At 44.6% G+C, this 26,345-nt stretch overlaps 1 protein-coding gene across 1 annotated transcript in view; it reads right to left on the bottom strand.

The window, feature by feature from the left end:
- The window catches only part of LOC308312524 (zeta-sarcoglycan-like), a 205,291-nt gene that overhangs the window by 104,977 nt on the left and 73,969 nt on the right, over nt 1-26,345 (bottom strand). Inside the window, exon 4 of the mRNA XM_080759133.1 lies at nt 4,871-4,958. Coding sequence (XP_080615259.1) covers nt 4,871-4,958 — 88 coding nt within the window. The remainder of the gene's footprint in view (nt 1-4,870; nt 4,959-26,345) is intronic.

Here is a 26,345-nt window from a genome sequence, read left to right on the forward strand (position 1 = left end):
GAATAAATTCCCCAGGTGGCAACGGTTCTTGTCACGGCGCGCGTGTGTGGCTGAGTGTCATTAAGCGATTATTGATGGAAGACCTTGTTCGCTGGCCTGCTTGCTCGTGTCTGGGGGATTCTGAGCCCAAAAGCTGTTCCTGTTATGTGCGTGTGCGTGTGTGTGTTATAGTCTGAGTAAGTTAACTTTCCAGAGTGGTTTAATAAGTAAGACACCAAGGATATTCTTTAGCAGCTTACACGGCCTGGATGTCTGATGCTGTGCTGACTGAGACACAGGCTTACACACACACACACACACACACACACACACACACACACAAACTGCAAAGGAAAGTAGATTCTAACAGCTGGAGCTGAGTTGACAGGGATTTCAATCCTTAATGTGTAATAATTGTAAATGTGTGAATGTGTGTGTGTGTGTGTGTGTGTGTGTGTGTGTGTGTGTGTGTGTGTGTGTGTGTGTGTGTGACCTTCCTTGCCTATGGCATAGATGAAAAACATCATCTGGTAGCAACAAACATATACTGTCTTATCTATCAAACTTCACAAAGCACGACTTTTCATTTTGCTGAAGCACTATTCACAATTTAAACATTCAGTGTGTCAATTGCCAAAGCCTTAAAATGGACATTAAACTCGATCACAACCAGCAGCGTATTCCTTGTAGACCAGTACGAAACGTATTTGTATATTTGTGTACTGTCCACCGATTTGTTTCTCTAATTTAATTATTGGATTTAGAAAATAAGACACTCAGGATTGAACATGTGAACTTTTATAGCAGAGCATGGCATCTTACTGCCTCGGTGCTAGATTCTGACAGAATGTCAGAAGAATTGAAACCCTCCCCTAACCATAATAAATGGTGCATTTATAGCGCTTTAATCCAAAGTGCTTTACACACACACACACACACACACACACACGGCTCTGCATCAATGTAATATACGTATGCGTTGTGAACCCACGTGAGCCATGATGTCACAAGTTGTGCGGATGCATCGTTTTGCCCGTTTACATGGGGACCGGAGGAAACGGCGTTTTCAAAGATTTCCACTCTGGGAGGTGTTTTCACTTTGTTCTCGTCTAAAGAGATCAGGTTGAAACACCACTGAATGTGGCTCAATTCACATTGGCAAAACTCAGATTCCATGTGACTTGTATGTGACCTAGCTGTCTGCATTTAGACTTAATTAAACAAATCAGACTCCAATCTGCCTGTGGCACAGATCTGATTCAGGCTAGATGTTGTCGTATATTAAAATACAATACAGGAGAGTAAATGTGCACGGCAGACAGACGAGATTCGATGTTATTCAGAGTACACAGCACAGCAGCAAAGCATACCATCGGCTCACAGAGGAGCGACCTGGCCTGGTCGTGACCAGCCAAACTGAACCTTGAAATTGAACTGCTTTAAACAGAGTCACGAACTCACGATAAACATTGAGCCAGACTGGCATTTGGCCACTCCTCTGGAAGGTAGATCACTATAGCTTTGATCCATTCATCTTCTAGCATGGTAAAATCCTTAGGTGTGACCCAGGATCTGAACTTAAACAAAACGCATGTAAACAGGCCAACGACACCTTGACTTTAAATAACAAAGACAGGCCTCGGAGACTAACTGTCTTGCATATTAAGCCGGTCGGATTACTAGCTGGCTGGCTTAATATGCAAGACAGTAGACATAGTTGAGTACATTTTGTTCACGAACGAGATATTGCATAGAATTATGGGTTCCCAGATACGACAATGTGGCTGCCATGCAGCATAAATGGGGCCTAATATAGAATTTGTACATTCTCAGAGTTAAGTTGACACTCATTGTACTGTGTGCAGTGTGCACATGTGCACAGTAAAACTGTGTAAAATCATTGCAATACAACTTTACATTTCGGTATAATATTGTACACCTTTATTTCTGTTGTATTGTAATTTTAAATCTTTCTTTGTGTCCATTATACATTATATTAACCACTTAAATTAAATTGACCGTGGTTCCCCAGGGCTCTATACTCGACCCCCTCCTGTTTCCCTCTACACTGACAATGTGTTGCGTTGTGAGGTTGTATAGATATGCTGTGTTGAATGTTGACCCCAGATTAGGGACACTAATGTGCATGTGATTATAGTGTTTGTTATTGTGGCTAGAGCTAGACATATACTTTCAGTCAAGACTCGACACACTCACTCTAGGTTGTCTTCAGACACACTTGACTCCAGACTAAATACAAAGGGTGATAATGTACAATATCGACGTTGCCAAGCTGTTGTGTTATGGCAGAGAGAGCCAGGGTGAAAAGATTTCATGTTATGACGCACATGGCAGTAAGGATACTGAACTGAGGTGAACTAAAATGAACTGAGAGAAGGACTTGACATGAAAGTGATTTAGTCTCTGTGTCCTATCGGCACTTTGGCTACGAGTGTGTGCGGCCACCATCGTCTTCTCAAGACTTCACATTATGCAAGTGACTGAAGCCACAGTTTCTCTCTGCAAGGGGTCAAATAAAATGCCATTACAAAGTCGATGTGGGGGCCCATGAGTATTGATTGCTGTCTGTCTGTCTGTGTATGTATGTGTGTGTGTGTGTGTGTGTGTGTGTGTGTGTGTGTGTGTGTGTGTGTGTGTGTGTGTGTGCACGTGTGTGTGTCAGTGTGTGCGTGCGTGCGAGTGTTACGCATGCATAACGAGCATGTACGCGCGCCTCTCTAATGTGTTTGCGTCAGTGTGTGTGTACGTGTTTCTATGTGCACTGTATGTGCATGTGCACCTTGTGTGGCACTATGCAATTCTTTCAGCGAGGAGCGTCCTTGCATTCTAAACATTTTATCCAGGAAAACATGAATAATGACTTTGCAATGAATAATGCATTTGTCCAAATGTCATTAATAATTGCTATCTTTATTCTTTCCCCATTAAATCATAATGCTCATTAAAACATTCTGTTCATGCTCAACATGATTATAGGATATTATGACAAATCAGATCTGCGGTGTGTGAACCATTGGGTCCTCAGACCACAACCACCCCCAGAAGTGTTTGACCACAGACCCTGAATAATGTTGTGACAGACCCCTCCCCCCACCACCCCTCCCCTTTGTGTTGTTGCTTTTTCAACTAGCTGAAATCATGTCACCAAAACCAGGAGTTGCTGATGCAATAACAGGGACACAATTTTGGAACAACGTTAACTGCTGTATTTGTGTTGCAGTTTCCAGCCAAGCTGGAAGAATTGCTCCCTCCCTGGAATCAAACCTGCAATTCTACAGAACAATTCTACAGAACGGGTTCCCAAAACCTTCCCTAAAATAGCCATATAGCATAACTAGTCCATACCAAGGCCCCAGAACTGGGTGCTCAAATTTGAGACCGCTCTAAACTTATGCTTGCTCATTGAGTTATAATGGTACTTCCAAGTTCCAGTAGTCTTCCGGGTGCTTCAAAACGCCACTTAGCATCTTCCATTGAAATGAATAGCAGGGCGTCCTCACTCTATCCTTTATAACTATTATGGTCCATACCTGCCTTAAATGTATACCGGTAGATGTTATATTAAAATCGTAGTGTTTTGTCATTTATTTGGTGGCCCACTTGCAAAATATCCTTGCGGCCCACATGGTTGAGCACCACTGTTCTGCAGTAACCAGACAGTCCCACTCTGATTCGTGTGCTCTGGCAGATTTAGCAGTCAGTTGCATGTAACAATGACATTGCTGCACAGGGATTTCTCCAATTCTGATTGAATAAACAGAAGGGGAATGGCACTGGCGATGTGAACTTCCACAGAGGTTGAATGGCTCTGGTAGCTGCCTGATAGCGGCGGAGGGGGTGCAGTACAGCAAGCTAATGGGCCATTAAATTATGTGAACGCACAAACCCACTGACATTACACATTCCCCTGTGTACAGTGATATTAGAGTGCAACAGCCAATGCGAGAACGGAGATCACATTTTTTTTTAACTTTGAGAAGCGTGTGATGCAAGTGTCAGTGAGTTGGCTGCCACTGTCCTAGCTTTGTGGTCAGTTCACTTGCACAGCAAGCAAAGAGCTACAGCCCTGACGCTTTCTTAACATAAACCTCTTTCGATAATCTGCCCCTTTATTTCCCTTACGATTCTGTTAAAAAGAAAGAAAAAAAAAACACCCCATGAACCTGCATGGGTCAACACTATGAAGTTGAATGTGCGCAAATCCAGCAACTTACTGACACACTGGCACTCTGGTAAGTAAAGCAAACCAGGATTATGGAGGCTCAATCCAAGCTCTTTTCAAACACACTTATTTTCATGATTCAGCAAATTACACACATGGACAACCCTGCACAGCTTATTGGGATGGAATATGTTGAAATCCTGGCCACTATTCCATTTTGACCATAATGCATTTGCATGGTCAAATACAAGTACTGATATTCCAATACAAGTTTGTTTCCAGTAGGGTTTACACATAAGAACTCCCCCCCCCCCCCCCCCCCCAAATGCTTGGTCCTGTGTCTTTGGTCTTGTTTTGATTTTGTGCAGTTGTGTCCAATGGACAGTGTCTGTCTGTTGTTTATTTTTACATTTTACATTATGCTGCTGTAACGTATCAATTTCCCTGCAGGGATAATTAAGCAATATTACACGAGAGGGTGTGGGTTAACGTGATTATTGCCACGACAGTGATGCGGTCAGGAACGAGACGAAGTCGAGTTCCGCAAGCATCAAAAACATAGACAACAAGACTGGCCATTTTAACGATACAAAAATGTTTTGCAAAATAGTAAAAAAGGCAAAGAAGTTTAGGGATAAGGGGTTTAGCGGTGATGAAAATGGAGCCCAAAGTCTGTTAACAAAATATTAAATTAAGTCTGCGGCTTACCCACGGTCAGCTGACCGGTTAGTTGTCCCTGGTCATTTCTGGCATTGACCGTCACATTCCTGTCAGACTGCAGGATCAGTGGGTTGTCCTGGAGAGAGAAAGAGACAGAAATACAGGGAGACATTCAGTCAGGGAAACAGAGGGGGGAGGAGGGAGTGGGAGGCAGAGCTAGAGTTAATATAAAAAAATGTCCATTTTCATCTGCACGCTTTGGCAAATTTAATCTGAAAGGCACATTAATTCAGAGCACCCTGGATTGAAATGAACTGAGAAGAAATATTATATTGCATCAAACCCCTTGCCAAAAAATATGAATAAGACCATGGCCTCTTTTTTTAAAAGCTACGCTGTGTCATGATTAGTTGAAGTCAAGCTCCAATAAAGATTAAGTTCCACAGACGTTCCCAATATGGATTGCCAAGAAAGCAAGGTGAGAAGATTAACAGGTTCGCTTTCGCTGCAAAACTTGTGTTTTTACATTGTCTTTCCCTGCCGAACCTGCTAAACCCGTAATTCATATGTTTAATATAATTTGTTTGATAATTTTTAAGAAATACCGGCTTTGTTGCGGACATCGTGACGAGGACGACATGATGACGTAACTGGAAATCGACCTATCACTGGCTTGCAAGGGCTTCTGGGAAACTGAGTTCAATGCAAGTCAACAGGTTTTCATAGCCACATTCATCCGCCATTGCTCTGTGTTGTTGTTTAGCATAGCTCCGGTGGAGGATTTCATGAAATGGAGGTGCAATTAAGACACCGTAATTCTTCAAAGTTTAGTGTAAACATCGGCAGGGGCCGTAATTTAAGATAACCGTCCAGGCCAGGGACCGTAACTTCTTATAAATACCACATACACGATTGATTGACCATCAGTGACAATTCTACTGAAGCAGCACACATCTGGTAGAGATCAGACAACCTTTATGAACCTGCCAACTACAGGTCACATTACGGTACGCCGTCCATCCGTCCGTTTTGAATGAAACGTGTGTAATTCAGTATCAAGTTCATCATTTTGTACTATTAAAAAAACTAAAAAGGATTAGCACCTTCATTTTGGCTCCGATTTGAATGAAGCTTCATATCTGTGCTGGCGGTCAACATCCGTAGACCCATGTATAATGTTCTTGTCAGAAGTTCTTAAACTCATAAAAAATACTCTTGAATCTCTTCTAAATACTAACCACTGTAATATTATTGAGTCCCCATTGCGTATATAAACCAGTTTCCACCCTATACGTATATGGAAATCAGACCAGTGCTTAATCAGCAGTGTCCGGAGTCGGAAATCGTGGCGCTCAGCAAGGGCACTATCCGCTGACGGATCTGTGGCCCACTTCCAACAGTGTAATGTACTGTACTAGTACTGTATGTATGTGGCGATATGGCTTTGTTTTGTCATGACGCACGTTGGAATACATAAATAAATTGTATTATCCGAAGGAGTGTTGTTGATTGATGGACCTTTCCTGTGGTTTTAACTAGTGCCGTCCGGTATAGAGCCTGCATGCCTATACTCCAAAACCTATACTCTGGTATAGAGCCTGCATGCCTATACTCCACAACCTATACTCTGGTATAGAGCCTGCATGCCTATACTCCAAAACCTATACTCTGGTATAGAGCCTGCATGTATATACTCCAAAACCTATACTCTGGTATAGAGCCTGCATGCCTATACTCCAAAACCTATACTCTGGTATAGAGTCTGCATGCCTATACTCCAAAACCTATACTCTGGTATAGAGCCTGCATGCCTATACTCCAAAACCTATACTCTGGTATAGAGCCTGCATGCCTATACTCCTAAACCTATATTCTGGTATAGAGCCTGCATGCCTATACTCCAAAACCTATATTCTGGTATAGAGCCTGCATGCCTATACTCCACAACCTATACTCTGGTATAGAGTCTGCATGCCTATACTCCAAAACCTATATTCTGGTATAGAGCCTGCATGCCTATACTCCAAAACCTATACTCTCTGGTATAGAGCCTGCATGCCTATACTCCAAAACCTATATTCTGGTATAGAGCCTGCATTCCTATACTCCAAAACCTATACTCTGGTATAGAGCTTGCATGCCTATACTCCAAAACCTATATTCTGGTATAGAGCCTGCATGCCTATACTCCACAACCTATACTCTGGTATAGAGTCTGCATGCCTATACTCCAAAACCTATATTCTGGTATAGAGCCTGCATGCCTATACTCCAAAACCTATACTCTGGTATAGAGCCTGCATGCCTATACTCCAAAACCTATATTCTGGTATAGAGCCTGCATGCCTATACTCCACAACCTATACTCCGGTATAGAGTCTGCATGCCTATACTCCAAAACCTATACTCTGGTATAGAGCCTGCATGCCTATACTCCACAACCTATACTCTGGTATAGAGCCTGCATGCCTATACTCCTAAACCTATACTCTGGTATAGAGCCTGCATGCCTATACTCCTAAACCTATACTCTGGTATAGAGCCTGCATGCCTATACTCCTAAACCTATACTCTGGTATAGAGCTTGCATGCCTATACTCCTAAACCTATACTCTGGTATAGAGCCTGCATGCCTATACTCCTAAACCTATACTCTGGTATAGAGCCTGCATGCCTATACTCCTAAACCTATACTCTGGTATAGAGCCTGCATGCCTATACTCCTAAACCTATACTCCGGTATAGAGCCTGCATGCCTATACTCCTAAACCTATACTCTGGTATAGAGCCTGCATGCCTATACTCCTAAACCTATACTCTGGTATAGAGCCTGCATGCCTATACTCCAAAACCTATACTCTGGTATAGAGCCTGCATGCCTATACTCCAAAACCAAACTATATCCAGTAATTTTCAACCACACACTGTACATCTGTGCGCATGTACCGTTACCACGTAATCTCTCCAGATTGGATATTGGAACATGGCAAAAGTAATTGATCCCAGTCTAGTTGGAGTGCCTGGAGCTAAATGGACGCAGTCTCTATGGTGGAGGGGGAGGGACTTTACGCCTGTACCACCCAGAAGTTTTTAACTCACCTTATATTCCTGCCTCCCTTCACCCACCCCCCCATCATTAGCTTCTGTTTCTCTTGCTTTACTTTGCTCTACCTATTATCTCTCTCTCTCTCACCTCCTCTCTCTCTCTCTCTCTCTCTCTCTCTCTCTCTCTCTCTCTCTCTCTCTCTCTCTCTTACCCCCTCTCTCTCTCTCTCTCTCTCTCCTTTTAAATTGCTTATTTGTGTTGGCAGTGTGAAATGAATAGCTCTCGCAGGTGACCCAATTTCTCTGTTGATTTCCCCAAATTAATATCTCGCTGCGCTCCGGAATGAATTCCAAATGAGAATTGTGGTAAAATTGGAAAGTCGTTGATCCATTGGAACAGAAAGATCCTGTTGCGTTTCTGATCCATTGGAACAAAACGATCCTGTTGTGTTTCTGATCCATTGGAACAGAAAGATCCTGTTGTGTTTCTGCTTTTTTGTTGCCTTCTCTTTTTTAAACTCTCTCTCTCCCAGCAAGCACGGTTATTAGTGACGTCTCTATTGGGGCCAAATCAAGTCAAACCAAGAGGAGTCAGATCTGGCCCAGAATATCACCTGATTTCAACCAACATAAATTCTGCCAAATAAGACGTCAGACGTCCCTGGATGAATCAGAGAGTCCGTTAGAGGCCACATCAACTTAAGTCATATCATAACTAGTCAGATCTAGCCCAGAATAAGCTATATTATTTTAACTGGTGAAGACGTCCTGGAAATGACGTAAAGATCATCCCCATATGGGCTGTGATCTGGCCTAGTCCTGAACGTCACCGGAGTCACTGGAAGACGTCATCATAATGTCATCATGACGTCATTTGGCTTGCTGGTCTCTCTCTCACATCTGACTGCACTCCATTTTAGAATGTCCAAGGAACCACAGGTTGCACACGTACACAAACACAAAACGACACAACCACGCAGTCCACCTGCCACTCGTGCATATCCAGGGAAGACATTTGCCAAATTAGAAAATGAGCCCATGGCTGCCACAGTCTTTTTTTTTGTCATCTCTCAGTGAGAACGCTGCACTGGTTCCTTTCAGCGGAGCGTAGGCGTCACTATATTGTCTTTCCAGTCTGTTTGAGGAGGACTGGGCTGGACGTCTTCTGTAAGGCGTGGCAGATGTAATGTGCTGCGAATCATTCCCGGCTCAGTGGGCTGCGATGTGTGCATGAGCAAACCTCATCCCCTCCAATTAGTCGCTGACTCCGTCATTCAGCCAGGCAGGCCGTGGCCCGCTTTGATTAACTGTTCATATGCAAATGTTATGGAAATAAGGAGCCGTAAACAATAGCCACATATTAAACAGGTGCTAATGTCTACCTAGACAGCAGGTGGATAAAGACAAACGATATTTGTGCTGGGGCGGATACATTGCTTATGGCTGCGTTTAATGTGCTAATTTGGTTGATTTTTAACAACGTTCGCCCCGGGGGTCCTTATTCCGGGCATGTTATTTCAGGTGAAAGTGTTAACAAATAAAATAAAATAAAAGCTGATTTAAGCTCACAAAACGTCGCAATACAATGTGAGCTTGTAGACCAGCCTATTTTTGAATATGTGTGTGTGTGTGTGTGTGTGCGTGCGTGCGTGCGTGTGGTACGAGTACAGATATTCAAATAATTTACTTAAAAACAACAGTCAATAATGCATTTCTTACTGCCCACCCGCTGGGACTCCTTCATAATAAATCAGTACATTTCAATGTTCACATCACTACAATGCCTAACGTTACATCCAGGTCTCCATTCAGCAGAGCTGGCATGTGATGCTGCCCGCCTCACCGCTCGTTTGAGTGACAGCTGTCAGATCAAGCCCTCCAGTGTTTATCTCTAGTTCCCATGGCGCTTATCTGACACTGGCGTGCGGTTTGAAGTTTCACCTGATGTGTACCTGATGTTCGTTCGCTCCTGATTAGCGCCGCCGTCTATCTAAGTGCAGACTCCATCTCAACAAGTATTCATACAATAAAAAAAGAAGAAAAAAATCCTCAGGTTTAAAGGTAAAAGTTGCTCTAAGAGGTCTCTTTAAAGTTTGTTTTCCGTTTGAAGGCTGCATGCTTCTTCTGACATTGTGGGAAAAAAACAACTACTTCCAGTTCGGAACAGGAAGGAGTCGGGACATAAATGCCTTTCCGGTACAATTGCAATAGGGGGCACGGTGGCACAGTTGGTAGTGCTGTCGCCTCACAGCTAGAAGGTCCTGGGTTCGATTCCCGCTGGGGACGCTGTGGGCACTCGCGGCGTGTTCCCTCCTCCGCGTCATCAGTGCCCATACCCGAGGCGGGGGTTGGCGAAAGGGCCTTTCTGTGTGGAGTTTGCATGTTCTCCCCGTGTCCCCTAGGGTAGATACCCTCACAAAAACATGCAGTAATCCTGGTCTCTAAAACTACCTCCCCCTGGCCAGCCGGGGCGCCTGATGGAGGGGAAAGGAACTGGTCGGAATAACATGTCCCTTCCACACGCTACGTCCGGCCGGGGAAATTCCCCTCTGTCAGGTGAAAAGAAGAAGCTTGGTCTCCTCATGCATAGAAGGAGGCATGAGGTCAGTCCGCTGCCCCCCCAGGTTGGCAGAGGAAGTGTAGTGCCCAGTATTACATTAGATAATTGGCACTGGGTGAAAAGAAAACTGGGTTACAAAATCGTGGGATAAAAATGTAAAGTAAAAAAACTAAGAATTGCAATAGTCATTTTGGCATCAGTGTCGGGGGCAGACACTGGCAAATTAACATAGTGTTCAATAGTGTTGAGAGAATAACAGCAACACAAGCAGCTGTTCATTTTACTTTTATAACCAGTAATTTGAGCTGCACTGCAGGGCAGACTGGTTGGGTGGTGGTTTTATATCAGTTATGATCAGGGCAACAGGTTTGTGTTCCATTGGTATTCGTTGTAGAGTAATACATAGACAAGTTAAATTGCTCATATAGATCATCAGACAGTGTCAGCCCCAGAGACCCCTCCTGTGACAGCTTGCTTGACATGACTCATGTCATGTTAACTATAGCTTCCTTACAACAAATAAAATAACATAATGTGGAGGACCACAATATCTGCATTCACACTGTTAAGCTGCTAAATTAGGCAGTGCATGTCAATTTCTTACTCATTGGAGATGAGAACCTGGCATACTATTTGTAGGAAAGTGAAGGCAAAAGTAAGTATTAATGAATTAATTAATTCAAAAAAATTGCACAGGGCCTCGCATTTCTCCCTGACGCCTCTGCGTTTACTCCCATTGTAAATGGAATGCGGAAGTAGCCTACTCATTCCATCGCAATGGGATAGTTCCAATGTTTGGAACTATAGCCCACAGCACCCCGCTTTGCGGAGAGATCAAAGCGTGTGGCAACTCTCTTCTTCTACGGGTCTGAGCACGGCTAGGCTTTGGTCCGTCACTGAAATGGTTCCACCTCGTACACTGCCATGTTAACTGAAATCTTAAAACCTTGGATTTATCTTTTTTCCAGAGGTTTTTGATAAAAATGGCAATGTTCACAGCTCATAGCTAAAGCGTCTCTGCATGGGGTTGCAAGAATAACGTTTCGGGTGACTTGTACAAATATCACGGCAAAAATTATAAAATGTGGGGTCTTCAAAATAAGATATCCGGCTTGGAGACCTTGGCAGGGATTAAGGGACAGACTGAAACAATTCTGGCAGTCAATTCATTGAAAAAGTTACACAGTATATGACACTATATTCTGAGATTGTTCAGAAATGTTGGTCTCCCCCCCACGTCCCCGTCTCTCCAGCCCTTTAGTCAAACAGCAAATACATTTCCAGGTCAGGATACCAATTTAATCCAATCAGGATAGAGAACTCACACAGGATACAGGATAAATTGGACAAACAAAACACACACAAACAATGAACCGACAAAATTGGAACTGGAACACTGTAAAATTGAAGCTGATATTATGTTTACTCTCTACTGATTGGATTAAATTGTTCTTCCACCCAAAACACATTTTCTGTTTAGTAATGTAAATAAGCCCTGGAACGTTTTCATTTTAAAAAGTATGTTCACGTATGCATTCAATCAATAAATCGATCAATCAATCAATCAGAGCTGGGGAGACCCCTGTTACTGAACAAACAAGTAATGGTAATTGACTACAGCCTACTTCATTGAGAATACACAGCTTAATTTAATCTTTTTAACAAAAGTAAATTAACAAATGTTTAACAAAGAATATCCCTTAAATTTTACACATTTAAAGGCGTAGTGCAACTTAAATGGTGGACATTTTATTTTGAAGTTTCAGGCAGTTTCAAGTTGAAACGCTGCTCTGAAGTTTCTGAACCAATCAGAGCGTCACATCCCTTCAGGCGATAGGACGGTAGCTAGGGACGGTAGCTATGCTATACGCAGGGCGCATGGAATGTGTTTGTTTACAAGTTAGATAGTCAGCCAGCTGTACCAGTTTACTGTTATGTGGCTTATTTCTACCCTATAATGATTTCAAATAAATATTTTAGTGTGATGAGAGTAATACACTGTCTGGATGTTATCTTGAATGAGTAGTTCTTTTACTCAACCTGCACCTGAAATAGACCCTCACCCCAACTCATAATTGAGAGCTCATCCTTGAAAATGTAGGATTAGTTACCAGAATCAAGATCCTATGTGGTCTAGAACTTAGTTATTGGTAAAATAACAGCAGGTGTCCATGTTACCACGGGACAAATCTGTGATGGCCCCATAGTCAACAATGTTCCTTATGGCATGCTCCAACTGTGTATGCTGTTATCGTAAAGTGCACAATTCCATCAAAATAAAGCACATAGATGGACTACTTGCTATCTCTGTGGATATACACCATACATATCTCATATGTTCAGATAATGTTCAACAGATATCTTCGTAGGGCTAATGGGGGGTACGCCCCCTAGAGGCCAATCTTTCTATCTGGGTGCTTGCCACTCGAACCAAAATGGTTCTATAGACCCTCACCTTCAAATTAGTAGTGAAAGTGAAACTTTAGTTTAGTTGTCATTTTGTAAATGACAACTAAATTTAACATTGAGACGGAACCCCACTATATGGATTTCATGGTGTTGCATGGCTATAGTTTGACATTTCAGTCATGGTGATGCAGAGGACATCTTTATGGATATGACATGTTTCCATTTCATTGGACCATACATTCTCGGAGTGAAGAACGGCTCCATTAGTGTCTTTGATGTCGGCTCTGCCACTCGTCTCAACCCTCTGTACTGTTAGAAGGACTCTCACGTTTCTTGCTCCCTGATTAATTTGTCCACTGTGCCGTGCCTCATTATGTAAAAAGCAGATATCTCATCCCCTGTTGCAAAAAAAAACCCGAAAAGGAATGCTGCCAAGGCTAGCATTTTGGGGAGTGAGAGTCCCAGCAAGCACGGTCAGGATCAGAATTAGTGACGTCTCTATTGGGGCCAAATCAAGTCAAACCAAGACTAGTCAGATCTGGCCCAGAATATCACCTGATTTCAACGAACGTAAATTCTGCCTATAAAGACAAGCATCCCTGGATGAATCAGAGAGAGTCCAATGGAGGCCAGATTCAACTTATCTAGCCCAGAATAATCTATATTATTTTAAAGACGTCCTGGAAATGACCATCCCCAAATGATCATCCCCATATAGTCCGGCAGCCGACAGGCTTCTTTTGTTTAAAGTGGGAAATTTGGTATATAGTCTTTTTTATTGGCCTAAAATATTGTCTAGCCGGTCATGAATCCACTTGCTGAGCGGCTGTCAGTATTGGGCATTTTTTATAGGGGTTTCTTGTGACCCTACCATATAACATCCTAGTTAATGCCAGGCAAACATGTCAAACTTTCCTTTTGCCTTAAGTAGCATGTGACATGTCAAACTAGGGGTTTTTCATGATTCTGAATCCATTCCAAGCATTAGTTTTGCACAAAATACACTACTTGGGCTAAAAGCAGCCATATCCACTTGTGCTGACGTCATCACATTTGTCATGACGTCTATGGCCGTTTTTAGTCCAAGGGGTAGGGTCACAAGAAACCTATAAAAAATTTCCCGATACTGACAGCTGGTCAGAAAGTGGATTCATGAATGTATGTATATACTGTAGACAATATTTTAGGCCAATAAAAAAGACTAATATGAGCTGTGATTTGGCCTAGCCTTGAACGTCACCGGAGGACGTCATCATAACGTCCTCATGACGTCATTTGGCTTGCTGGGGTGTGTCGGTGTCTGTCTGTTTAAATGTCTGTCCACCTGAACTGCAAGAACAAAAGCCAGTGATTTCATTGTGGCAGCAGCAGAAATCCCCAGCAGTGCCAGATTTACAAACAGGCTGTGACAGAACGCCGTCGCTCTGCTTGGCTGGCTCTGCTGTGTGTCTGACTGTTTGGACAGCCTGTCTGAATGAGCTGTCTGCTGGCTGTTTTCACCCACATTTATAATTTAGGCATTTAGCAGACGCTCTTACCGAGAGCGATAAAAGAGTGCAAGACCAGAGTAAATGAAATGACCCTTCAGCGGACACAGTAAGTGGTCATGCAATTAGAGGGGAAAGAAAAATAAAGTAAATAGGTTACCAGGTAAACATCAAACATAGTGTTTGTCTGAACAATATGCTAATGGCCAAGAGTGTATTTCTTTCTAGTGTTTGCCAGAGGGAAAAGAAAGTGCCACATAGTAAATAGGTTACCAACCAGGTAAACATCAAACTTAGTGTTTGTCTAAACAATATGCTAATAGCCAACTGTGTATTTCTTTCTAGTGTTTGTCTAAACAATATGCTAATAGTGCATTTCTTTCTAAACTATATAACATAACCAACATACATCTGCATAGATATCCCCCCAAAATAGGCAACAAGAATGAACGAGGACTGCTAGGGGGTGAAGTGGAGTCCGACACACATGTGATTGATGGTGGTCAGGGTGCCATTGGGGAGGGAAGGAAGGACAGACAGGCAGACACACACACACACACACACACACACACACACACACACACACACAAGCTGGGATCGAGCCATTTTCTAGCCCGACCCGGGCCCGTTACAGACAGCTTTGTGTCCTACCCGAATTGAGCACGACCTTAATTATTAATATATATATGCGTCCGACCCGGGCCCGACCCCGCCCCTTTTCCCCGCCTTCATTTTTCTTTGAGGAAGGCACTTTAATTATTACACTGACAGCAAACATGTTATTGTTATAATGTACCGCTTGCCCTTGCCTGACTGTTACGTTTAGACATTATGCCACACTCTGTCTTGTAAATTACCATGAAAGAGGACCATTATATCTATAACTACTACTACTCTGATTTATAAATAGTATAACACAGCACACCACACACACGCACACACACTCTCATGCAGTGTTACCAGCATTGATGATTGATTTGACATTGGCAATTCTGCATTGGCATTTAATCCACACAGCGGGCAGCGCTGTAGGCTATACTTTGGGACTGTTCATGCAAAGTTACAAATTCATAATAAAGTAGGCTATTCAATCAAACAATCAGTGCCAGCGGCAGGCTATTCAAGATTATTGGTAGCCTATTGATTGCCATGGTCCATGGTCCATGTTAACAGGCACTCCACCAACCAGCAGGGGTCACCAGTGCAACGACAAGGACATGATCCCTCGCCGGCTTCCAGACCATGCAGTTAACACCGCTGCTGGGACTAACACCGCTGTTGGGTCTCTGCGGTGGTGATTCAGTGTGTTAACCCTACATCGGTCTGTCTGGCTACTGCCTGGCTGCTAGAGTTATACCCCTACATGGGTCTACTGCCTGGCTGCTAGAGTTATACCCCTACATGGGTCTACTGCCTGGCTGCTAGAGTTATACCCCTACATGGGTCTACTGCCTGGCTGCTAGAGTTATAGCCCTACATGGGTCTACTGCCTGGCTGCTAGAGTTATACCCCTACATGGGTCTACTGCCTGGCTGCTAGAGTTATACCCCTACATCGGTCTACTGCCTGGCTGCTAGAGTTATACCCATACATGGGTCTACTGCCTGGCTGCTAGAGTTATACTCCTACATCGGTCTACTGCCTGGCTGCTAGAGTTATACCCCTACATCGGTCTGTCTGGCTACTGCCTGGCTGCTAGAGTTATAGCCCTACATCGGTCTACTGCCTGGCTGCTAGAGTTATACCCCTACATGGGTCTACTGCCTGGCTGCTAGAGTTATACCCCTACATCGGTCTACTGCCTGGCTGCTAGAGTTATACCCCTACATCAGTCTACTGCCTGGCTGCTAGAGTTATACCCCTACATCGGTCTACTGCCTGGCTGCTAGAGTTATACCCCTACATCGGTCTACTGCCTGGCTGCTAGAGTTATACCCCTACATCGGTCTACTGCCTGGCTGCTAGAGTTATACCCCTACATCAGTCTACTGCCTGGCTGCTAGAGTTATACCCCTACATGGGTCTACTGCCTGGCTGCCTAGAGTTATACCCCTACATGGGTCTACTGCCTGGCTGCTAGAGTTATACCCCTACATCGGTCTACTGCCTGGCTGCTAGAGTTATAGCCCTACATCGGTCTACTGCCTGGCTGCTAGAGTTATACCCCTACATCGGTCTACTGCCTGGCTGCTAGAGTTATACCCCTACATGGGTCTACTGCCTGGCTGCTAGAGTTATACCCCTACATCGCTCTACTGCCTGGCTGCTAGAGTTATACCCCTACATCGGTCTACTGCCTGGCTGCCTAGAGTTATACCCCTACATGGGTCTACTGCCTGGCTGCCTAGAGTTATACCCCTACATGGGTCTACTGCCTGGCTGCTAGAGTTATACCCCTACATCTGTCTACTGCCTGGCTGCTAGAGTTATACCCCTACATCGGTCTACTGCCTGGCTGCCTAGAGTTATACCCCTACATCGGTCTACTGCCTGGCTGCCTAGAGTTATACCCCTACATCGGTCTACTGCCTGGCTGCTAGAGTTATACCCTACATCGGTCTACTGCCTGGCTGCTAGAGTTATACCCCTACATCAGTCTACTGCCTGGCTGCTAGAGTTATACCCCTACATCAGTCTACTGCCTGGCTGCTAGAGTTATACCCCTACATCGGTCTACTGCCTGGCTGCTAGAGTTATACCCCTACATGGGTCTACTGCCTGGCTGCTAGAGTTATACCCCTACATCGGTCTACTGCCTGGCTGCTAGAGTTATACCCCTACATCGGTCTACTGCCTGGCTGCTAGAGTTATACCCCTACATCGGTCTACTGCCTGGCTGCTAGAGTTATACCCCTACATCGGTCTACTGCCTGGCTGCCTAGAGTTATACCCTACATGTGTCTGTCTGGCTACTGCCTGGCTGCCTACTGTTTTACCCCTATACATCTGTCTGTCTGTGTTTTACTTTTACCCCTACATTTGTCTGTCTGGCTACAGCCTGGCTGCCTAGAGTTATACCCCTACATGTGTAGGGCTGCCTAACATTTTCTCTCGTGGCACCCAACCAGGCAGGGAGAATGAATGACGCACTGCTCTCCACCGAGAGGTGACGCTGAGCGTGCCACTTAACCATAAACTGCTCCACTAGAGCTACACATTCTGAACCTGACGCCCATGACACATTATGGACCCTTTTAAATGTATACAATTAGGCATACCTTTTATAGAATTGTAGTACTTATTGGCAGTGACCAACAGTAGAAGACTGTGGTTGTACTCAGCTCCTCAGTGACCGACAGTAGAAGACTGTGGTTGTACTCAGCTCCTCAGTGACCGACAGTAGAAGACTGTGGTTGTACTCAGCTCCTCAGTGACCGACAGTAGAAGACTGTGGTTGTACTCAGCTCCTCAGTGACCGACAGTAGAAGACTGTGGTTGTACTCAGCTCCTCAGTGACCGACAGTAGAAGACTGTGGTTGTACTCAGCTCCTCAGTGACCGACAGTAGAAGACTGTGGTTGTACTCAGCTCCTCAGTGACCGACAGTAGAAGACTGTGGTTGTACTCAGCTCCTCAGTGACCGACAGTAGAAGACTGTGGTTGTACTCAGCTCCTCAGTGACCGACAGTAGAAGACACTGATAAGTACATTTATGATAAATATGTATTAATATTAATTAAGGACTGTAGAATTCGATAGCTTAAATGAAAAAGGAAGGACCAGGCATTAAGCCAAATATGAAATACCTCTTGAAAGTAATTAAAATATATACTCTCAGACCAAATATCAAATAGGCGTTTATGTATATAGAGTACTGTAGATGTAATGTACTCAAGTCAAAATATACCTTTTATCTAGCTATAGTTTCTTGGGACATTTATGGTCGTAGTGGCTACGTTTTTTCAGCGATTGTCTTAGTTTTAAGGGTAACTGTTGTATAATCGCAACATTACACTCTAAGTTATGTGTGCATTAATGACGTTAAACCACCCCCTCTCGTGTAATATTGCTAAAGTACAAACTACAAATAATCCTTTGACACCAGGAAGTGTTCTTTTCTGGGGTCAGAGGTTTACAATGATGATGTTACCTCCTGAAAGTATGGTGGATAATGTAGTTCAGAGTTGTAGTTATATCTTCGACCCATGGAGAGAGCCATTCTATCTAGAATGGAGATTGCATGGCTCGGGCAGAGACGACACAAGGTCAGATGTGTCCAAAACATGTTATTCACAGAGGGGAGATATGTGGGGCAGTCAGTGAAGGTTGGGACTAATTAAAAACAGGGTGATTCACTCACAGGTTCCTCCCTGGTGAGGAACTTGTGAGGTTAGGTTTAGGGTTGGGTTTTGGGTAGTCGGACTGTCGGACTAATGCCTGTCGGACTGTTAGTACGTCGGACCAAACACATGCACCCGTTCTGGTCATCTCCCAGTGACCAACAGTAGAAGACTGTGGTCAAAGCAGTCTAATAGTGTGGGTTGCTGGCAGATGCAGGGAACCACTGTACTTGGCAACAATGAAACGGGTAGAAAATATGTAAAAGAAAATCGGAACAAAATGTCTTGAATAATTAGCTTTGGCGTTAGCACCACCGCACCTGCCAAGCCTGCTTGGCTTTGGGACTCTGGGACTTTGTGTACTATTGTCCATCTGCTGGCCAGGGAGCCAGGGACCACCCTGAGGATACACAGGTGACACTAAGTAAAGCACAAGTTGTCTGAGAGAGAGAGAGAGAGAGAGAGAGAGAGAGAGAGAGAGAGAGAGAGAGAGAGAGAGAGAGAGAGAGAGAGAAAGAGAGACGAGGCAAAGGGGTATTTGTAATTTATCGTTGAGGACAAGCAAACACAAGCTAAAGGAGACTAATCAAACTGTGTGTGTGTGTGTGTGTGTGTGTGTGTGTGTGTGTGTGATAAAGGGGCCAGTGGTGTGTGTCCACTTTAATTCAAGCTAATTATCAGGAGCTATTAAATAAGTGATGTGTTTGTTGGTGCTGCAGCACTAATTTGTTGCATTCGACCCCCATATAGTACAGTCAATGGTAGAACAAACAAAGTGTTGCCCGCAAGCAGACTCTCTGGGTGCTTGGCTTTAACTGCGGGGGTCTCGGCACCGGTGGGCAGTTAGGGGGCCCTTGCCATCCATTAAATGAGGCCTCTGTGTCCCCTGTAAACCTTGTGACCATGTGCAGTGATTTCCTCAGTGTTCATTTAACTTAGAGAGTGTACAAACGGAACCAAATGTTCCGTTACTGGTACTTAGCATTTGTGGACAAGCAAACAGTATTGTGTCAAGTATGAGCAGCACGGCTTGGGTGCAGCAAGTCGTGCACTAGTAATGGGAGCTGATGGTAGGTGTTGTAACTTCTGGGAGATAATGGTAGGTGTTGTAAGTACTGGGAGCTGATGGTACAGTAGGTGTTGTAACTTATGGGATCTGATGGTAGGTGATGTTGTAAGTACTGGGAGCTGATGGTAGGTGTTGCTGTAAGTACTGGGATCTGATGGTAGGTGATGTTGTAAGTACTAGGATCTGATGGTAGGTGATGTTGTAAGTACTAGGATCTGATGGTAGGTGATGTTGTAAGTACTAGGATCTGATGGTAGGTGATGTTGTAAGTACTAGGATCTGATGGTAGGTGATGTTGTAAGTAGTAGGATCTGATGGTAGGTGATGTTGTAAGTACTAGGATCTGATGGTAGGTGATGTTGTAAGTACTAGGATCTGATGGTAGGTGATGTTGTAAGTACTAGAATCTGATGGTAGGTGATGTTGTAAGTACTAGGATCTGATGGTAGGTGATGTTGTAAGTACTAGGATCTGATGGTAGGTGATGTTGTAAGTACTAGGATCTGATGGTAGGTGATGTTGTAAGTAGTAGGATCTGATGGTAGGTGATGTTGTAAGTACTAGGATCTGATGGTAGGTGATGTTGTAAGTAGTAGGATCTGATGGTAGGTGATGTTGTAAGTACTGGGAGCTGATGGTAGGTGATGTTGTAAGTACTAGGATCTGATGGTAGGTGATGTTGTAAGTAGTAGGATCTGATGGTAGGTGATGTTGTAAGTACTAGGATCTGATGGTAGGTGATGTTGTAAGTAGTAGGATCTGATGGTAGGTGATGTTGTAAGTACTAGGATCTGATGGTAGGTGATGTTGTAAGTAGTAGGATCTGATGGTAGGTTATGTTGTAAGTACTAGGATCTGATGGTAGGTGATGTTGTAAGTACTAGGATCTGATGGTAGGTGATGTTTAATGTAAGTACTAGGATCTGATGGTAGGTGATGTTGTAAGTACTGGGATCTGATGGTAGGTGATGTTGTAAGTACTGGGATCTGATGGTAGGTGATGTTGTAAGTACTGGGATCTGATGGTAGGTGATGTTGTAAGTACTATGATCTGATGGTAGGTGATGTTGTAAGTACTAGGATCTGATGGTAGGTGATGTTGTAAGTACTAGGATCTGATGGTAGGTGATGTTGTAAGTACTGGGAGCTGATGGTAGGTGATGTTGTAAGTACTAGAATCTGATGGTAGGTGATGTTGTAAGTACTAGGATCTGATGGTAGGTGATGTTGTAAGTACTGGGATCTGATGGTAGGTGATGTTGTAAGTACTAGGATCTGATGGTAGGTGATGTTGTAAGTACTGGGATCTGATGGTAGGTGTTGTAAGTACTGGGATCTGATGGTAGGTGTTGTAAGTACTGGTATGGGATCTGATGGTAGTTGTTGCTGTAAGTACTGGGATCTGATCACCCATTCCCGCGCTCCATGTGCCGAATACACCAGATTGTAGTGATGCGCAGGAGCGGGGATTGAACCCCAGTCTCCCACTCGCCAGACCGACACACAACCTGTCATTGGCAGGGCTGTTGTGGGCCGGGTCTTGGCTGTGTGCTACACATAGTACCAGTAAGACGCCATGCATGCATCCGCATGGGTGATGGCAGACTGCTGGGCGAGTGCTGGCGCTTTGCCATGGGGTGTTAGAGCAACATAATGGAATGACTTATGTACTGACCATATGGAGCGTGTCTTGACTGTACAGGGTTTGATGAGGACAGATCAACACGGAATGTCAGAACAGGTTAGCTCCATATATGGAGATCTAAGGGTGGCAGCGGGGACAGTGTCTTGTGTGTACAGGGTTTGATGAGGACCCAGGTAGGGCCGGGCCTTCATTTTCTGACCTGACTCTAGTGTTCGCCGGCTGCTGGGCGCGGCTGCACTAATAACTTTGGGGCGGGCCCGTCTAGAGATTGAATGGAGGTATATCAGTCAAAAGGGAGACATCGAAGAGGAAGGATGGGTGGGGGGGGGGGGGATCAACATATGGAATGTCAGAACAGGTCAAGGGATTGAGGTTTGAGTTTTGAAGTGTCCTTAAGGGTGAACCTGCCATCTACTGAATACTCACGGAAAGTGAGTGAGTGTATAGGCTACTTCACAATCTGCCACAGTCCATCACACACCGTCATGTGCGCACCTCAAGGAAAGTGATCGCCTCGGTGTGTCCGTCCATCTCTCTCTCTCTGTGTGTGTGTGTGTGTGTGTGCGTGCCTGCCTGCCCGCCCGCCCATCCGCCAGTGTGTGTGTGTGTTCCGGCTCCTATTATACTTTTGTCTAAGCTCCTGTCTCACCCCAACAAACAAGCACCAGGTGCACGCTATTTGCAATTCTCCAGGCGCCAACCTAAAACAATCTCCACCATTAATCCAGCTCTCCTGCCAGGTGAAAAAAACATTCATTGTCGCCATCACGCGCCTCCCGGCCCTATCTCTCTCTCTCCACATTTCTCTCTCTCTCTCACACACACACACACACACACACACACACACACACACACACACACACACACACACACACACACACACACACACACACACACACACACACACACACACACACACACACACACACACACACACACACACACACACACACACACACACACACACACACACACACACACAGAGGAGCTTCTCTCCTTGCACTGCTGCACCTCCTATGTATATGTGCTTATTTATTTATTTATTTGTTGCCTTGTTTTCTTCTGATTCCGAGAGCAGTTGAACACACCGGAGACCACCCGTTTCTAAACCAGTGGTGCACGGACCACGAGTGGTCCGCCGAATATGTGAAGGTGGTCCATGGGGAAATACCTTTGTTGTACAATGAATAAACATTATGATTTACACTTTGACTCCTGAACACGAGTTACACGAGCTAATTGGCTGTAGAATAGCTTCCCTCCCGTTCACGAGTTACACAAGTTATGTTTTCATTGTTTAATGCGGTAAGTTGTAAGTCATACGGGGAATCCACCGGACAGAGTGGGATAGGTGGCGCGTTTTGATAACGTCACCGCATAAACATCCATATTTTTCAACACTACGACAAGCGATTACACCGTTTTAAAGCGGATTTTCATGACAAGCAACTATCAAGTCGGCGCAGTGGCTCTTCAAAGGTCAGTCTAAACTCGGCAGGGAGGTCTTAAAACAACACGATCACCACAGGGAAACTGTTAAATAATGTGGACTACTAGCCATAGTGTGGTGGGAGAAATAACAATTCAAATATAAAGTCTTGAGGGCCGATATACAAACAAACATTGCACGCTAGTATAGGAGCTTGTAGTTGGGACTTATTTGCGGTGAGCAATGCCAGCACACATCATGTCTGCTATATGAACCTGCTGCAGCTTTGTTTGTTTGTTTGCATGCAGACACTGGTGTTTGGTCCCAGTGCACTGTGACGGATGGTGTGCCAGGGTGGTCTGGTAGAGTTGTTTGGGTTACAGGCACCGCTGTGCCACCAAGAGCCATCACTCTTTCTGCCCGCCTGATAGACCCACAATGAATTGTCCTTCACTGGAGGGAAGGGTACAATGGTTGTAGAGAGAGAGAGAGAGAGAGAGAGAGAGAGAGAGAGAGAGAGAGAGAGAGAGAGAGAGAGAGAGAGAGAGAGAGAGAGAGAGAGAGAGAGAGAGAGAGAGAGAGAGAGAGAGAGAGAGAGAGAGAGAGAGAGAAGTGATGAGGAGGGGGAGGGCAGCGATAAAGAGCGATGGAGTGAGGGAGAGGGCGGGGGGCAGAGAAAAAGATTGATATGTCATAAAGAGAGAGAGACAGACAGAGAGAGATAGAGAGAGACAGAGAGAGAGAGAGAGAGGGAGAGACACAGAGAGAAAGAGAGAGAGAGAGAGAGAGAGAGAGAGAGAGAGAGAGAGAGAAACATACAGAAGGAGAGGTGAAGTAAAGAGGGACCTCTTGGCTGCCTGCTTGCTGAGCGATAAATCCAGAAAGCAGGATTGAAGGGGGAGGTGTGTGAGAGAGAGAGAGAGGGGGGGGGGAGAGGCTGGTAAAACGCGGAGCAATGATCATTTGCTTTAGAGATAGACACAGCAGATAGATCTATAAAGAGGGTTGGCGCCAGATGTGTAGTATAATGTATGGAAGTGAAGACATAGGAACCTCATTGCTCAGTGCAGTCTCTAACTGACCCCAGGTCTGCGTTATTATGCGTTATTATGGATGGCAGGCTTCAGATGATAATACCTTGGGCTTGCAGCCGTGTAGGGGACTCGGGGACACGCTGTACTGTACAGGTACGAGCTCATAGGCGCCGAGTTCCAGCTCATTTCCATGAATTGTGGAATATTGCCACCGGTCCAATCCATGCTATGTAAGCGAAAGGATGGTTTTTGAACGAGTCCCAGCGATACTAAAATGAAACCCACAAGCTAGCTTAGGCTAATGCTGTACCATAGCCTACCAGGTGTTACGGCCTCTCGTGGCTCCGCAATAATATGCGCTCCCTGAAGGCATCACAGCCAATGTTTCATCAGAAAGTTTGGACGCTTTTAAAGTGAAATTATTTTTGTGCGCACCCTAGCGACGCAGTGATTCCAAGGCTCATTGTTTTTCGGGGGAAGATTGGAGTATACAGTGTTAGATTGGGGTAAAACTAATAGAATAGAATAATGAACGTTTTAACTCTGGCTTTAAGCCAAGCACCAACTAAGACTCTCAAGACAAAGTCACACCTGCTGTTGCATACGTTACCAAAGGAAGTAAGGAACCCATTCAGACACCGCTCACAACATCCCCATGCATGAGACTCCTCAATATACATATATATTATATATTCATATATTATATGAAAAACCATATGTTGTTTCCAGTTTTGTAAAGTAACTACGGTATAAGTAGGCCTACTTAAGTACAATTGTGCGGTATTTGTAGCCTACTTTACTTATGTCAAATTATTTGTACTATTAATTCTATACTCCACTACAGTTCAGAGGCAAATATTGTACTTTTACTGCACTACAATTATAGTAACTAGTTACTTTGTAGACTTATTATTACAAAACATACCGGTACCATTACATACACTATACAAGGCATATACATTTCGTCCATTTGAAAATGCTTCGCAAGCTTAATTGCCATTTTTCTAAAGATTTTGATACATTTGAAAACTTGAAATGGGACATTCATAGTGAGTACTTTCTACTTTTGGTACTTTAAGTACATTTTGATGCCAATACTTTTGTACTCAAGTAAATCTTGAATTCCAGACATTTAGAGTATTTCCATATTGCAGAATTGATACTTTTACTTAAGTAAAACAATTGAGTACTTTTTTCCACCACTGGCGGTCACATGCTCCGCACATCGTCGAGGACAGTTCATACTCCTCAACGGCCACGGCCAGGCAAGGAGGCCAAATGTTCATGTTATAAGAGGACAGTTCATACTCCTCAACGGCCACGGCCAGGCAAGGAGGCCAAATGTTCATGTTATAAGAGGACAGTTCATACTCCTCCACGGCCACGGCCAGGCAAGGAGGCCACATGTTCATGTTATAAGAGGACAGTTCATACTCCTCAACGGCCACGGCCAGGCAAGGAGGCCACATGTTCATGTTATAAGAGGACAGTTCATACTCTTCAACGGCCACGGCCAGGCAAGGAGGCCACATGTTCATGTTATAAGAGGACAACGCGCCAGAGGAGTCCGCTGCATACAACACAAATTAGTGTCTATATATAGGCATAGTTTTGATTGTTTTTTCTTTCTTCTCCATGCGCCCCTTCCTCCCTCTTCTTTCACGTTCTCCTTCTGGAGAACGATGGAGCTTTTTTTTTTTTACTGTGATGAGACAATACAGCTGATTCTGATGGAGAGAGAGGTAATTGCAACGTTGTCCAAAGTACAATGCAGATGATAACACACGTGCAGACAGGCCCCGGCAACCAGCAAGACACACAATGGAATGCACGTACTACAGTGTAACCCATGAAAGCAGACTGGCATGGGGGCGTGCACGGAAAACAAATGACAATGAAACCACATGAATAGTGTCACTCAAAGTCATCTCGGCATACATTACAGTGCACATCGCTGAACACTGTAATCACACACACATACACGCAAACGCACACGCACACACACACACACACACACACACACACACACACACACACACACACACACACACACACACACACACACACACACACACACACACACACACACACACACACACACAGAGCCGGTTCTAGGCATAAGCAATATAAGCAGTCACTTAGGGCCACAACCACTGAGGGGGCCACATCACAGGGAGAAAATGTTTTATTTATTTTTAATATATCCCCTATCCCATACATGGGCTACTGGTGGCCCCCACCTTCACTTAATGCGACCCACAGGTTAATATCAACTGGCGGCCTGGGGGCTACATGTGGCCCCTACCTTCACTTAATGCAGCCCGCAGGTTAATATCAACTGGCGGCCTGGGGGCTACATGTGGCCCCCACCTTCACTTAATGCAGCCCGCAGGTTAATATCAACTGGCGGCCTGGGGGCTACATGTGGCCCCCACCTTCACTTAATGCAGCCCGCAGGTTAATATCAACTGGCGGCCTGGGGGCTACATGTGGCCCCCACCTTCACTTAATGCAGCCCGCAGGTTAATATCAACTGGCGGCCTGGGGGCTACATGTGGCCCCCAAT

The sequence above is a fragment of the Protomyctophum bolini genome (assembly GCF_963924005.1).
Source record: "Protomyctophum bolini genome assembly, chromosome: 3".
Classification (NCBI taxonomy): Eukaryota; Metazoa; Chordata; class Actinopteri; order Myctophiformes; family Myctophidae; genus Protomyctophum; species Protomyctophum bolini.